Below are 12,342 nucleotides of genomic sequence, written 5' to 3' on the forward strand. Positions count from 1 at the left end.
GAGTGTGTATAGAGCAGTGGTTGATAGGCCCTTGAATAGTAAAGGTATCAAAGGTTGCAGGGAAAAGGCTGGATAATAGACTTGAGAGGGATAATAAATTAGCTATGATGGCATGGTGGATCAGACTCAATGGGTCAAATGGCCTAGTTCTACTCCTATGTTTTAAGATCTAAATCAGAAACTTTGCTTTGTTCTATTGCAAAATTATCTTATGTATTTATTTACCTGTATGAGGCACTTACAGGTATTAGACTGTAAAGAATAAACCCGTATGGTATCAAAGATTAAACAAAACTAAAATGGATGTGGCAATCATTAACATTAGTTTACTATATAAAATGGAAGTCTTAAAGCACATGCATTGAATTTGTGATCTAGTGGCCATTGTGAGCAGTGGTTCTAATAGGAATTTCCACCTGTCACATTTATTTAGAACTTATTGATTCAACTGGACTGCAGTCTCTCAGTAGGCAATATAATGTTAATTCTGAGAGAACCGAAATAGTTACTTTATATCCCAATGAAGGGCAAGTGTACTATTTGTGAGCAAAACATTACTAAATCTTAATCTTTGACTCTATGCCACTGTTCAGTCCCAAAATGGAAGCCCAAATCTTCTGCAATAAGTGAGGTCTATTCTTTGCCATCTCAAAGCTAGTATAATGCTACCTTTTAATGGTGTTTCCTTGCCTTTGTTACAAAATGAGAAAAGGAGTGTGAATTTCATTGAATATCATCCTTTGTATTAAGCCTGAGCCAGCTGACCCAAAAAGATCATGTGCTGTGGTTTTGTTGGTAAATCAGTTAAATCTCAAGGTATGTCATCAAAAAGTGGATGTGAGAGAGGCTGTTGCTCTTAAATTTTTAACCCCAACTGTTTGATTATTAATGAAATTTCAGAATTAAGAACAAAAATACGAGATATTTGTGACATCTTTTCACTCAAGGCTTCATTTTTTGAGTTCAAAAGTAGAAAGTAGCAAGAATAACACAATATAAGTAAAGGGATCTACAACACAGAGATAATTCACATCCGTCCTAATCTTAAACACATTTTGTTCTTGTGCTTCAGATTCAGTTTTCTAGTCTTGGTATCAGACTTTCATACAATGATGTGCAGCTTTTCCTGGCAATAGTCAAGTCTATACCTAAGCAAACCACAACTGTGCCTCTTGTGCCTAATCGTGAGTCAGTGAATGGCAGCACCAGCTCAGTTCGTGTGACTGGCAGCTCAGCAGCAGGATCTGGGAAAAGAGAAACAAGTAGACACGAAATGGATCCTGTCCTTGGTAAGTAATAGGCAGAGCAACTGAAGGCTTCTGTAGAATAACTTGAGACCACTTGTTAGTATATAAATCTCTTTATGTTTTTGCAAATCAAAATGACTTTATGAAAGGGTAAATTATGCATGACAGATTTTTTTAGATGTAACAAACAGAAGTCAGAGCAGTAACTGTCACTGTTTTTGGATTTTCAGAAGGCTCTTGACAAGTTGCTACATTAAAGGCTTGTGCCAGCTGTGTGTTAGCCTTGACTGAAGTATGTCGGCTGGGACTGAAGAATGATCATTGTGTGGAAGATGCTCTTTTTTGCAGCTTCAAAGAATGTAACAAGAGCAGTAACTGAAAAATTAATTCTTAGCCCTAAATTAGTTATGATTTATAAAGACCAGGAGGAAGGGTTGAGTGGAAGGTAATTAAGTTTGTGGATAACGTGAAAATTAATGGAGATCTTGCTGCAATGTGAATATTAGGACTTTGCCACAGGATATAGATAGGCTATGTGAGTGGCAATGACTTGGCAAGTTCAGTTTAATGTTGTAAAATATGAGATAAGAGGAATTCTGGGATGGACTGTTATCTAAATAGAGGAAGATGAGTAAAGCATGGAGAGAGTACGGGATCTATGTGTTCTTGCTCACAAATTTCAAAAAATATTTGCATGCCAGTGAACAAATTGCTAGGAAGACGAATGGCATATTGGCCTTTATTGAAGAAGGATTAGAGTTAAGAAATGGGGAAATATACAATAATACAGAGTATTAGTGAGGCTGTACCTGGCATACTGTGCACAACTTTAATCACCTTATTTACGAAAAGACATAATATAATTTGAAGCAGTTGAAAAGAGATCCACTAGGCTAATGTATGGAGTGAGATGGTTGTCCTATCACCCACGGCTAAAGAAATTAGACCTATGTTCTTTAGAGTATAGAAGAATGGTGGATGATCTTTTTGAAATGTGTAAGATTCTTAGAGGGTATAATAAGGTGAAGATGGAGATATTTCCACAAGTGGGAATAGGTGAACAAACCTACAAGAATGGGAAGGATAATTTTCAATTGATGTGCCAAGGAACTACTACTACTCAATATTTAAAGAGGAAGTACATGAATCTTTGAGAACTTGGAATTAAGCACTGTGGGCAACTAGTACAGAAGAGGAGATGTGACCTGAGATTGTGTACCCATGATAAAGAATTGCTAGGCAAGTCTGTGGATCAGAGTAGTCAACTACTCCTATTTTCATTTACATTTTTAACTTGTCAGCAAACATATTTTGATGTTGGCTTACATTGCTTATTCCACTTACAAACAGATTTCCACTCGCTGCTTTTGTGTCTTTTCCTGGTAATAATAGGTCAGTGGCAGGAAGCTGAAGGATTGCTCCTCTAATTTTACATAAAGTCAGATCATCAGATGAAAGTACTGACTTAAATTGTATTAATTATGATAAAGTTGCATTCTTCTTTTGGTAAATGTGTGAGCATTTGGGAAAAAATAATTTTTTAAGCTTCCCAATTGTTGACACACAAGATTTCACTGTTAAAATTACTGTCACATCACATTTTGAGCAAAGTTTAGTATTTTACCAAAGTAAAATAACCATGTTTTATCTCATTCTTCTATTCTTTCCAAATGAGTTTCCCAGTTTGCATGGAAATGTATGGGCTGTTTTGTAATTTACTTATGTCGATGTTCTGTTTTCGTAATTGGAGTACAATTAGAAATTGTACTCAGTTGATTCAGTGCAATTGAGAGCAAATTTTCATTGTGCTACTCTTGGATTATTTTAACTTGCTGCCCATTACACTAGTGTTTAGGGCAGCAGTGAAAGGCCTCCATTTCTCTGTGGTCTTGGCAACCTAGCAAATCTTGGGTGGAGAGTCAGGAGTACTATCACACACAGATCTTCATTGTTTTACTTTACCAGTCAGAACTGAATCCATGAACCTGGAGGACTGGTGGGCCACTCTTAGTTTGACCTCTATCCTTTGACCTGTTTGGCATGGATGACCCTAGCAAGAGCCAAAGCACAAGGCCCTGACTCCAGCCAGCATAGCTCTCCAGGTCATTGAGGCACACAAGTCTCCAAACCACGGCAAGGTTTTGGTCCTTATGGAGGACTTATTTTAACCTCATGGTTTAAAAGCTAACCAAGCCAACTCATTAAATGATTTCAGGAGTATCTCATTAAAGGAAGTGTCCTCTATATGCTGCTGGGGAATTTAGGACTGATTCAGTAGTTAAATGAATAAGTTTTGTACGAGTCCTTTTCACTTGAAAGTGGGGGGACATTCCAGTTTGGATTTAGCTGTTTCAAAGTAGCCCTTCTCATTTGAAACCAGTCAAGAAGCATCATGACTGAATAATGACTAGGATGGAGTGAGCACTCAGTGGTGTAACATTTCTGTAGCTTTGCACATTTTTCCCAACTGATTTACTATTCTATAATAAAAACTGTGTTGCTTGTATGCAGCTTGTACATATGCACTGGAGGTGTGATCTTTTGAAATATATGTTATTAATTGAGATTGTTTGTTCTAATTATAAATCAGCTTTTGTTTGTCTTTCTTAGAGCTGCAGCTGGATCGACTCCAAGACCTTGGCTTTAAACTGGATGATTGCCGTAAAGCATTGCTGCAATCCAAAGGTAGAGAGCACGCATGTTGTTATAGCTACAGAGTATAAGTTGCTTTCTTATTTGTTTGTTTATACTACAATATTAGAGTGGAACATTATTGTAAGGAAGTTGAAGAGAGGAGGAAAATAAAGATTAAATTATTGAATGTTTATGAAAAGATATTTTGAAAACAAGGATTGCAAAAATGTGTTAATTAGAGGTAAGTGACAGTTCTGCAGTGTTCCTGAACTATTTCTGAAACAAATTCTTCTCCTTTGCTATCAGTCCGTGAATCCATGAATACTAACTTGTTAATCCTTTATTTTGCACTATTTCTTAATCTTTTAATTAAAAGCAATTCTGTATATTTGCACTATACTGCTGCAAAACAATAAAGTTTACAGCATGTAAGTCAGTGACAATAAACCTGGTTCTGATTCAGAAGGCACTGTTACAGGAAAATTCTGAATGAAAATGATGCTTTTCCTGTTTAGTTATTGCCTTTTCAACTGCAAAAAAAAGATAAAGTGAAAAGCAATTCTGCTTCATTTTATCCATCGCTTGCTATGGTTTGAATAGAGAATATTATTACAATATTGCTATCCATTTCTATTTTATCATAATTCTGTGGAAATTGCTTTCAATTCCAAAAGTGGCATAAATTTAACTTGATGTTCATTGTTGGCATTAAATAATATAATATACTAAAGCATCAGGGATGGAACGAGAATGTTCAAAGTTCAAAATCAGTTTATTACCGAAGTACAAATATGTCATCATATGCTACCCTGAGATTAATTTTCTTTTGAGCGTTCACAGTAGATCCAAAGAAACACAATAGATTCAATGGAAAAACTGCGCATGACAAAGAGGTACAACTGACCAATATAGAAAAGATAAACAGCAAATACAAAAAAGAAGTAAAAGCAACAATAATACATAAGCAATAAATTTAGAAAACACGAGTTGTAGAGTCCTTAAAAGTGAATGCAGAGATTTTGGAATCAAATCATTGTTGAGGTGAGTGAAATTGCCCCTCTGGTTCAAGAGCCTGATGATTGCAGAGTAATAACTTGGTGGTGTGGAACTTGAGGCTCCACTATCACTTCACTAATGGCAGCAGTGAGAAGAGATCATAGCCTGGATAGTGGGGATCCTTGATGGATGCCGATTTCCTGTGACAGCGCTCCTTGTATATGGGCCTTAACTGTGATGGACAGGGATGTATCCTTTTTGTAGGTTTTGTAGGTTTTTCCATTCAGGTCATTGGTGTTCCATAACCAAGCTGTGATGCAACCAGAGAGTATACTCTCCACTGCACTTCTACAGAAGTTTGTCAGAGTTTTAGATGTCATTCTGAATTTGAACTCCTAAGAAAATAGAGGTGCTGACGTGTCTTCTTGGTAATGGCACTTAATTTGCTGGAACCAGGACAGATCTTCTCAAATGGTAACGCAGAGGAATTTAACGTTTCTGACCCGTTGTACCTCTGATTCCCTGATGAGGACAAATATGTTGTTTAGAATTTTTTTTAAAAAAAACCTTTCTGAGAAAGCCTTATCATGTAATCTACCCATCAATTTATGCCTGGAGAAAATATTCTATTAATGTACTCCCTCCTTTCAAAAAGTTAATTGATCAAGAGAAAATAAAATTAATCTTGCATGTATAAGAGCCAATTCATGACCTCGAGATATCCAAATGTACTTTACAATCAATAGAAAAATACATCTGAAGTAATGTTGGATCAGAATGTGTATTCATCCTCATTTCCATTATCATCTCGCTGCCTCCTCAGGTTTGCAGTCCCACATGCTCTCAATACTGGTGTTCTTATCGGTGTGGAGCTATGCTGAGCAAACACCAAGAATTTCCACCAAGAGATAGTTACCTTAACTGTTCTCCGATACCCAGTAATTATCCAGGCCACCTTTGGCCAAAACATTAGCTGTGCTTTCCTCACCTGGCCTAGAACCCTATTTATTATAGACTGGCAATTGGAAGATAAAAAATGGTACTAAATTAGAAGTTCTTCTTGCACCAATGGACGCCTGCAATGGAAAATTGCTTAACATTTATAACATTGTTTCAATATTGATGCCACAGAAACATGGAAACTGGCCTTCATCCCACCACATCTAAGCTGACTATGCTGTTATATGAAGGGTGTTTGATGGCTGTGGGACTGTATCCACTGGAATTGAGAAGAACAAAGGGTGACCTTATTGAAACCTATCAAATGGTGAAAGGCCTTAACAGAGTGGATGTGGTGTGGATGTTTCCTATGGTAGGAGAGTCTAAGACCACATGACACAGCCTCAAAAATAGAGGGATGTCCTTTTTAGAATGGAAATATAGAGGAATTTCTTTAGCCAGAGAGTGGTGAATCAGGAATTGTTTGCTAAAGACAGCTGTGGAGGCCAAATCTTTAAAACATAGAATAGTACAGCACATTACAGGCTTTTTGGCCCACAATGTTGTGCCAACCCTCAAACCCTGCCTCCCATATAACCCCCCATCTTAAATTCCTTCTTATGTATATTTAAGATAGAGGTTGATGGATACTTGATTGGTCACCACATGACGGAATATGGGGAGAATTGGGACTGAGAGGAAAAATGGATCAGCCATGAAGAAATGGCAGAGCAGACTCAATGGGCCAAAAGGCCTAATTCTGCTCCTTTATCTTATGGTCTTATAAATTGCCTTTCTATACCAATTCCATTTACTAGCACTTAGTCTACAGCCTGTCTTGGTGTGGATGGTGTGGTCCGGGTGCTCCTTAAATGTTATGATAGTACCTTTCACCTCACTTTCTCAGGCAATGTATTTAAATGTCAAACTCCTACAAAGTGGGGGAGAAAATCTTTAGCAGATCCTCTCTAAACCTCTAATTCCTCAACTCTACCCGCTGATCTCAGACACCTCTGCTATCGAGAAATAAAAACACTTTGACTAACAGTTTGAATATTTTGGCAAGTGTGTAAACTTGCGATGGGATTACTGCATCATTCAGTCTGTTGAAAATTTGGATGACGTTTCATCCAGTTACCTATCAAAATGTTGCTAATGTCTCACTCCAGTTCTTCAGACCAGAGGTTCCATGTTCATCCCTTGATCCAGGCTGCATTGATTTTCAATCAGTGAGGCAGTGGAACGTGATTAGTCAATGTTAATGTTTATGCCCTCCTCATTACCCAGTGCTTATGGGGCTAATTTATAATAGTAACATGCATCTATGGTAGCTACCGAATATCTTTTGTACTTAATCATTTTAATCCTGTTTTCTTTCTAATCATGTAGGTCAGCTGAATCAAGCAGCTATGTGGTTGTTTAAGAATGCTGAGCCAGTGTCAGGAAGTGCAGCAACAGTCAGCAGCAGTGGCCGTGGAGCAGGTGCAACATCACTGATCTCTGGGATCGAGATGAAAGCTGAGAGCATCTGTATCTGTTTGATTGATGACTGCATGGATTGTGATGTACCCCTTGCTGAACTTACCTTTTCAAGTAGGTTACCTGTCAAAAATATCTCTGCTTCCTTAGGGGCCAAGTTGAATAGTTCACTATCTGATCATGTACTACCCATCTGAGGTGAAAATATGTCCACTCTTCTTTCATTATGGACTCCATTCTATTCTCCCACTTTGTCTATCTCCTTCATGATTTCTGTGGAGAAGCTTTCCACACTAGTCTCTTTGAAATAGCTTTCTCTTAAACCATGGCTTCCCCTCCACCATATACTTGAGGTCCCTCAATTGATTGCCCCTGATCTCATTCCCTCTCCTCCCAGAAAGAGAAGAACGTAGACTTTCTTGTCCTTGCCTTCCACCCCATCAACCTCTATATTCACTGGATCATCCCCCACAGTTTTATCACCATTAAGGAGATTCCACTACTAGAAACATGTATCTCTCCTTTTTCCTTTCAGCATTCCAAAGGCACTCTATCTTCCACAACTTCCTTGACTTGCTCTTCCATCTCCACTAATTGCTTGCCTTTTAGTGGCATTTCCCTTTGCAGCCAAGAGAGGTGCATCATTTGTCCTTTTATGTATCCCTTCCCACAATCTAGGTGAAGCAGCAGTTCACTTGCACTGCCAATTTAGTATGCTGCATTTGGTGCTCCTTTACATTAGAGAATTCCAGTCAAGGTGGTGCCTGCATACAGTGCTCCTTCAGTCAACATCTTCTGGATAGATCATGAAACCACATATTTCTTTTATGCTTTTTATGTTTGTTTTTCATCTCGAATGTGATTCTGGAACTGTTGGAGCCCGTGATTTGCATTTGAGAGATTGTTTCAGTGTTTCAGCACTCTACAGTCTCCGAGGGGATTCTGTGGAGGCAGAAGCAGTGTGTGGGAACCTTGTGGCAAGAAGGCTGCAAGCTGATGCTCACTCCATTTTGCCGATTAAAGTGATGAGGGACATTAGAATGCAGATAGCTTGCCTTTTTATCGTTGGAGGGGAGGTCGCTTTGCTGCCAGAGAGGGGAGACTGCCTTTTTATTGCTGGTGAAATGGCTGTGCTACGGAGAGGGAGAATGTTGCATAGGTTTTCTGTGTTTTGGATGTGGACTTCTATGGATTTTTTTGCAGTCTGATGGTTTCTTTTGTATTCTGTGTTTTTCACCCAATCTTTCTTGTTTTTTTTTTGTGTGCAGGGAGGAGAGATTTGGGGGTTGATGATTGTGCTACTGAACTTTTTTTTTCTTGGTTTTGTGGCTATCTGGAGAAGAAGAATTTCAGAGGTGTATACTTTGATAATAAATGAACCCTTGAACCTTTGAAAAAACAAATGGAAATAGGGTGACTGCTTTGTAGAGCTGCTCTGATCAGTTTGTAAAAATGACCGAGTTTCCAATCACCTGTCACTTTTAATTCTCCATCCCTCCTCTTTTCTATTTTTTCTTTGGTCTTCTTCACATTCCAGTAATGTTCACTGCTCAAAACATTTGAGGAAAAACATCTCAATTTTTGACTGGCCTTGTTGCAGATAGCTGGATTCCACATGGAATTCAGAAATTTCAGTTTACCAATATTTTTCTCTCTCTCCACTATAGTTACTCAGTGTTTCAGTTTCGTTCTGTTGTGTTTCTCTTTTTCATCTGCGTCTTAGTACTAGAATTTTGACGAATCATTATCTTGACAACTTTGCTCTGCTCTTGTTCACAGATATTCCCTTGTTGTTTCCATCCTTTTCCATTTCCACAATTCAAAGCACATTTTTTTCTTATTTTTCCTGTTTTGGTTTGATCTGAAACTTTGATTCTGTTTCTCTCCCTTCCTGGCCTGGTAAGTTCTTTCAGCATTCTTGTTCGTAGAAAATACTGAGTTTTGGTTTGCTATTTACACTCATTTAGCTGATCTCAATTAATGTCCTCAGGATATATAACTGGGCGTAGCATCTCTTGAAAGAGGTGAACAAACAGTTTAAATTGCGCTGCTGAAGTGATCCTTTACTGAAAAGTTTGTGTTTGTAGATGTCAAGCAGAATCACATCCACTTCAGTTCTGATGTCAGCATGTTACAATAGCATGTTGATATTTGATTTTTTGCCCATGAAGAACAGCTGTTAGTTAATTACGGTAGGTGTGCTTGAAACTACAATAGTAAAATTTTGAGCAGTTTGAAATATTTGCTGTGGGCAGATATCAATCCCAGTTGCTGGGACTGGGTGGCTTTGGAACATAATTCATAGACCATTGCCAGTGGGGTTATACCTATTAGGCACAGTCTTGATGCTCACTTGATCAGGACCCTTTCATGCTTAGGGATTTGACTTGGTTTTTCTTCTTTATTTAGGACTATATTTCCTCCAGAAGATAGGATCAAACCCAGAGGGGTCTGCTAATTTCACTCTTTCTGGAGATTATTACAACCGTGAGTTGTCAGGTAAGATGTTTAAGATTCATCTATTATCAAATAATGTATAAATTATACAACCTTGATTAGTTTGCTCACAGGTATTTACAGTAGAAAATACTTGTGTACATAAGATAGCCATTTGGTGAACGTATGTTAGACAAGATTCCAAATAGTTGTGCATGGCCTGCCAATCTGGTGTGGTCCCAGTATTTTAAAAAAATGTTAGGCTGGCAAGTATCACACCGGCAGATTGCAGTGAGAGGATTGGAGAGGCTAAGAGCCCAGAACCCAACAGAATGACAATTCTGTAGACTTTATTAAAAGTATTTAGTAAAGGTGAGGCAATTGGCTAAAGAACTAAGTACAAGGTGAAGGCAATGTGAATGAGTTTTATTAATGCTGCATATTCAGGTATTTCTTTTATCTCCATGTGAAAGACACTTAAGTGGTAATCCACAAAACTGTAACTGGAAAGAAATGAGTTCAGAAGTGAAGCTTAGATCAAGTAAACACACTTCCCATTACCATGGTATAAATGGTTCACACAGAAAAAAACTTTTTCTAGTATGTTACACCAGAGTATGTATTACATTCAAATATTTAAATAACAATATAAGCACCTCAAACATTCATTTATAATAACCACTAGATGGGGCTAATATCTAGCTGAATTGAAGAGAGGCTTTCTGCCACATCACCACCAGTGCTTAATGCTGTACACATGATGTTTGACAAGATTGCAAATTCTGGATGACTGAATAAATTCTGAACTTTGGATAATATTTGAGAGGAATTCAAGTGTCCTTGAAAATGTTATATTCAAAACATTAAATAGCTAGTTCTGTTTCAGGTGTGGACTGACCTGCTATATATTTTTGGCTATCTTGTTTTAATTTCCTAAGGTTTTGTTCATTAAGTGCATAGAACAGTACAGCACAGGAACAGGCCATTCATCCCACAATGGTGTGCTGAACCAGCTAAAGAGCAAATCGAAAACACCCAAACACTAATCCGTCCTACCTACACCACATTCATATCTCTCCATCATCCTTACATCCATGTGGCTATCCAAACATCTCTTAAAAGCCTCCAATGTATTTGTCTCTGCCACCATACCAGGCTGCACATTCCAGGTATCTATGATTCTCTGAGTTTAAAAAAATACATATCCCCTTTGAACCTGCTCCCTCTCACCTTTAATGTATGGCCCCTGGGAAACCGATATTCTCTGTTCACTCTTGTAAACCTTTACCCTCAACCTCCAGTGCTCCAGAGAAAACAACCCAAGTCTGTCTAGCCTCCCGTGATAGCACATGCCCTCGGAACCAGGCAATTTCTTGGAAAACCTCTTCTGCACCCTCTCCAAAGCCTCAACATCCTTCCTATACTGGGTGACTATAGGTTAAGAGGTTGGATTTTCAATGTTGCTTTAAAGCACTGTTAGTTAGTTGTGGGAATTTCCAGAGTAATGTTAAAACACTGAAGTATTAAACAGTTACTTTGTGTTTGAGTCATTATCATATGCATAGTTGCCCATCTAATGAGTCCCATTGAACATAGCAATGGGAAGTTCTATTCCCAAAGATAGAAACTTACAAAATCAGAATGTTTTAAAGATGGTTTTAAAAATGTTGTGATCTTAAAATTTATGGAAGAATGTCACTGCAATAAATATTAAAACCCCCTGTTGCTGGTTTTGTGAGGGCTTTTGTTTTATTGAGAATTTCCTTGGTGCCTAGCCCCAGTCATCGGAATCATTTAAATTACAATACACTGGAACATGGGACATGATGGGTTTTATGTACACCCTTTTGATTTTCTGGCTGACGTGGCATATTAGCTAACAGACTGCTGGATAAGATTTTCCAACACCAAAGACTTTATGTCTATACACAGACAACAAGATCTTTCAGCAGTAGCCAAATCGCTGTACAAAGAACAGAGTAGCAGTGTTGCTTGATTTATTTTTTAAATAAAAGGTTTTCTGTACTCGATGTGTTATTTCTAGATCACATTGCTGTGGAATTTGGAATTTAGGGCATTTTGATTTCAGGCTTTTTACAGAAATCCAACAAAATGTGTTATTTCTTAATTTAGAATTTTCTGTTCATGATAACTGTAAAGCTTGGGTTTTCTTTATAATTTTCTTTTGCAAATCAAGTCTCTCATGTATCATAATATTTCAATTTCTGGCCAAGTTATTGAGAAAGCCACATGCTTTTGCATCTCCATCCAAGATAGCATACTTATTCCTGCAAGATTGAGTGAGATAAAATTCAGGAATGTTTGACTGGACCAAAGAAGAGCAGAACTGAAATATGGAAGGTTAAAAGTATTTGCTGTGATTCCAAGCCTGTACCAAGTTAGCAACCTTTGATCATTGTGCAGCTACTGCTACTTAAAAATAATTGTAACTGTTGAAAGCAAGCTACCTGGTCTGTTTTCCCATAGTCAAATGATCTACTAATGCTCCAGTTCTAGGTTTGCAATCTTTAATTGACAATTTGTAGTAAGAATGTAGCACAACTCTGGTTAAGTTACTAGACTAACACTTGGACACCTAGGCAATTGAGCC

General features: G+C 37.8%; 1 protein-coding gene across 1 annotated transcript in view; it reads left to right on the top strand.

Annotated features, from left to right (window-relative positions):
- Positions 1-12,342, top strand: part of vps13d (vacuolar protein sorting 13 homolog D) — a 288,095-nt gene that overhangs the window by 119,796 nt on the left and 155,957 nt on the right. The window contains exons 33-36 of the mRNA XM_059951858.1: positions 1,073-1,289; positions 3,858-3,932; positions 7,206-7,409; positions 9,705-9,794. Coding sequence (XP_059807841.1) covers positions 1,073-1,289; positions 3,858-3,932; positions 7,206-7,409; positions 9,705-9,794 — 586 coding nt within the window. The remainder of the gene's footprint in view (positions 1-1,072; positions 1,290-3,857; positions 3,933-7,205; positions 7,410-9,704; positions 9,795-12,342) is intronic.

This window comes from Hypanus sabinus, chromosome 27 (assembly GCF_030144855.1).
Source record: "Hypanus sabinus isolate sHypSab1 chromosome 27, sHypSab1.hap1, whole genome shotgun sequence".
Lineage (NCBI taxonomy): Eukaryota > Metazoa > Chordata > Chondrichthyes > Myliobatiformes > Dasyatidae > Hypanus > Hypanus sabinus.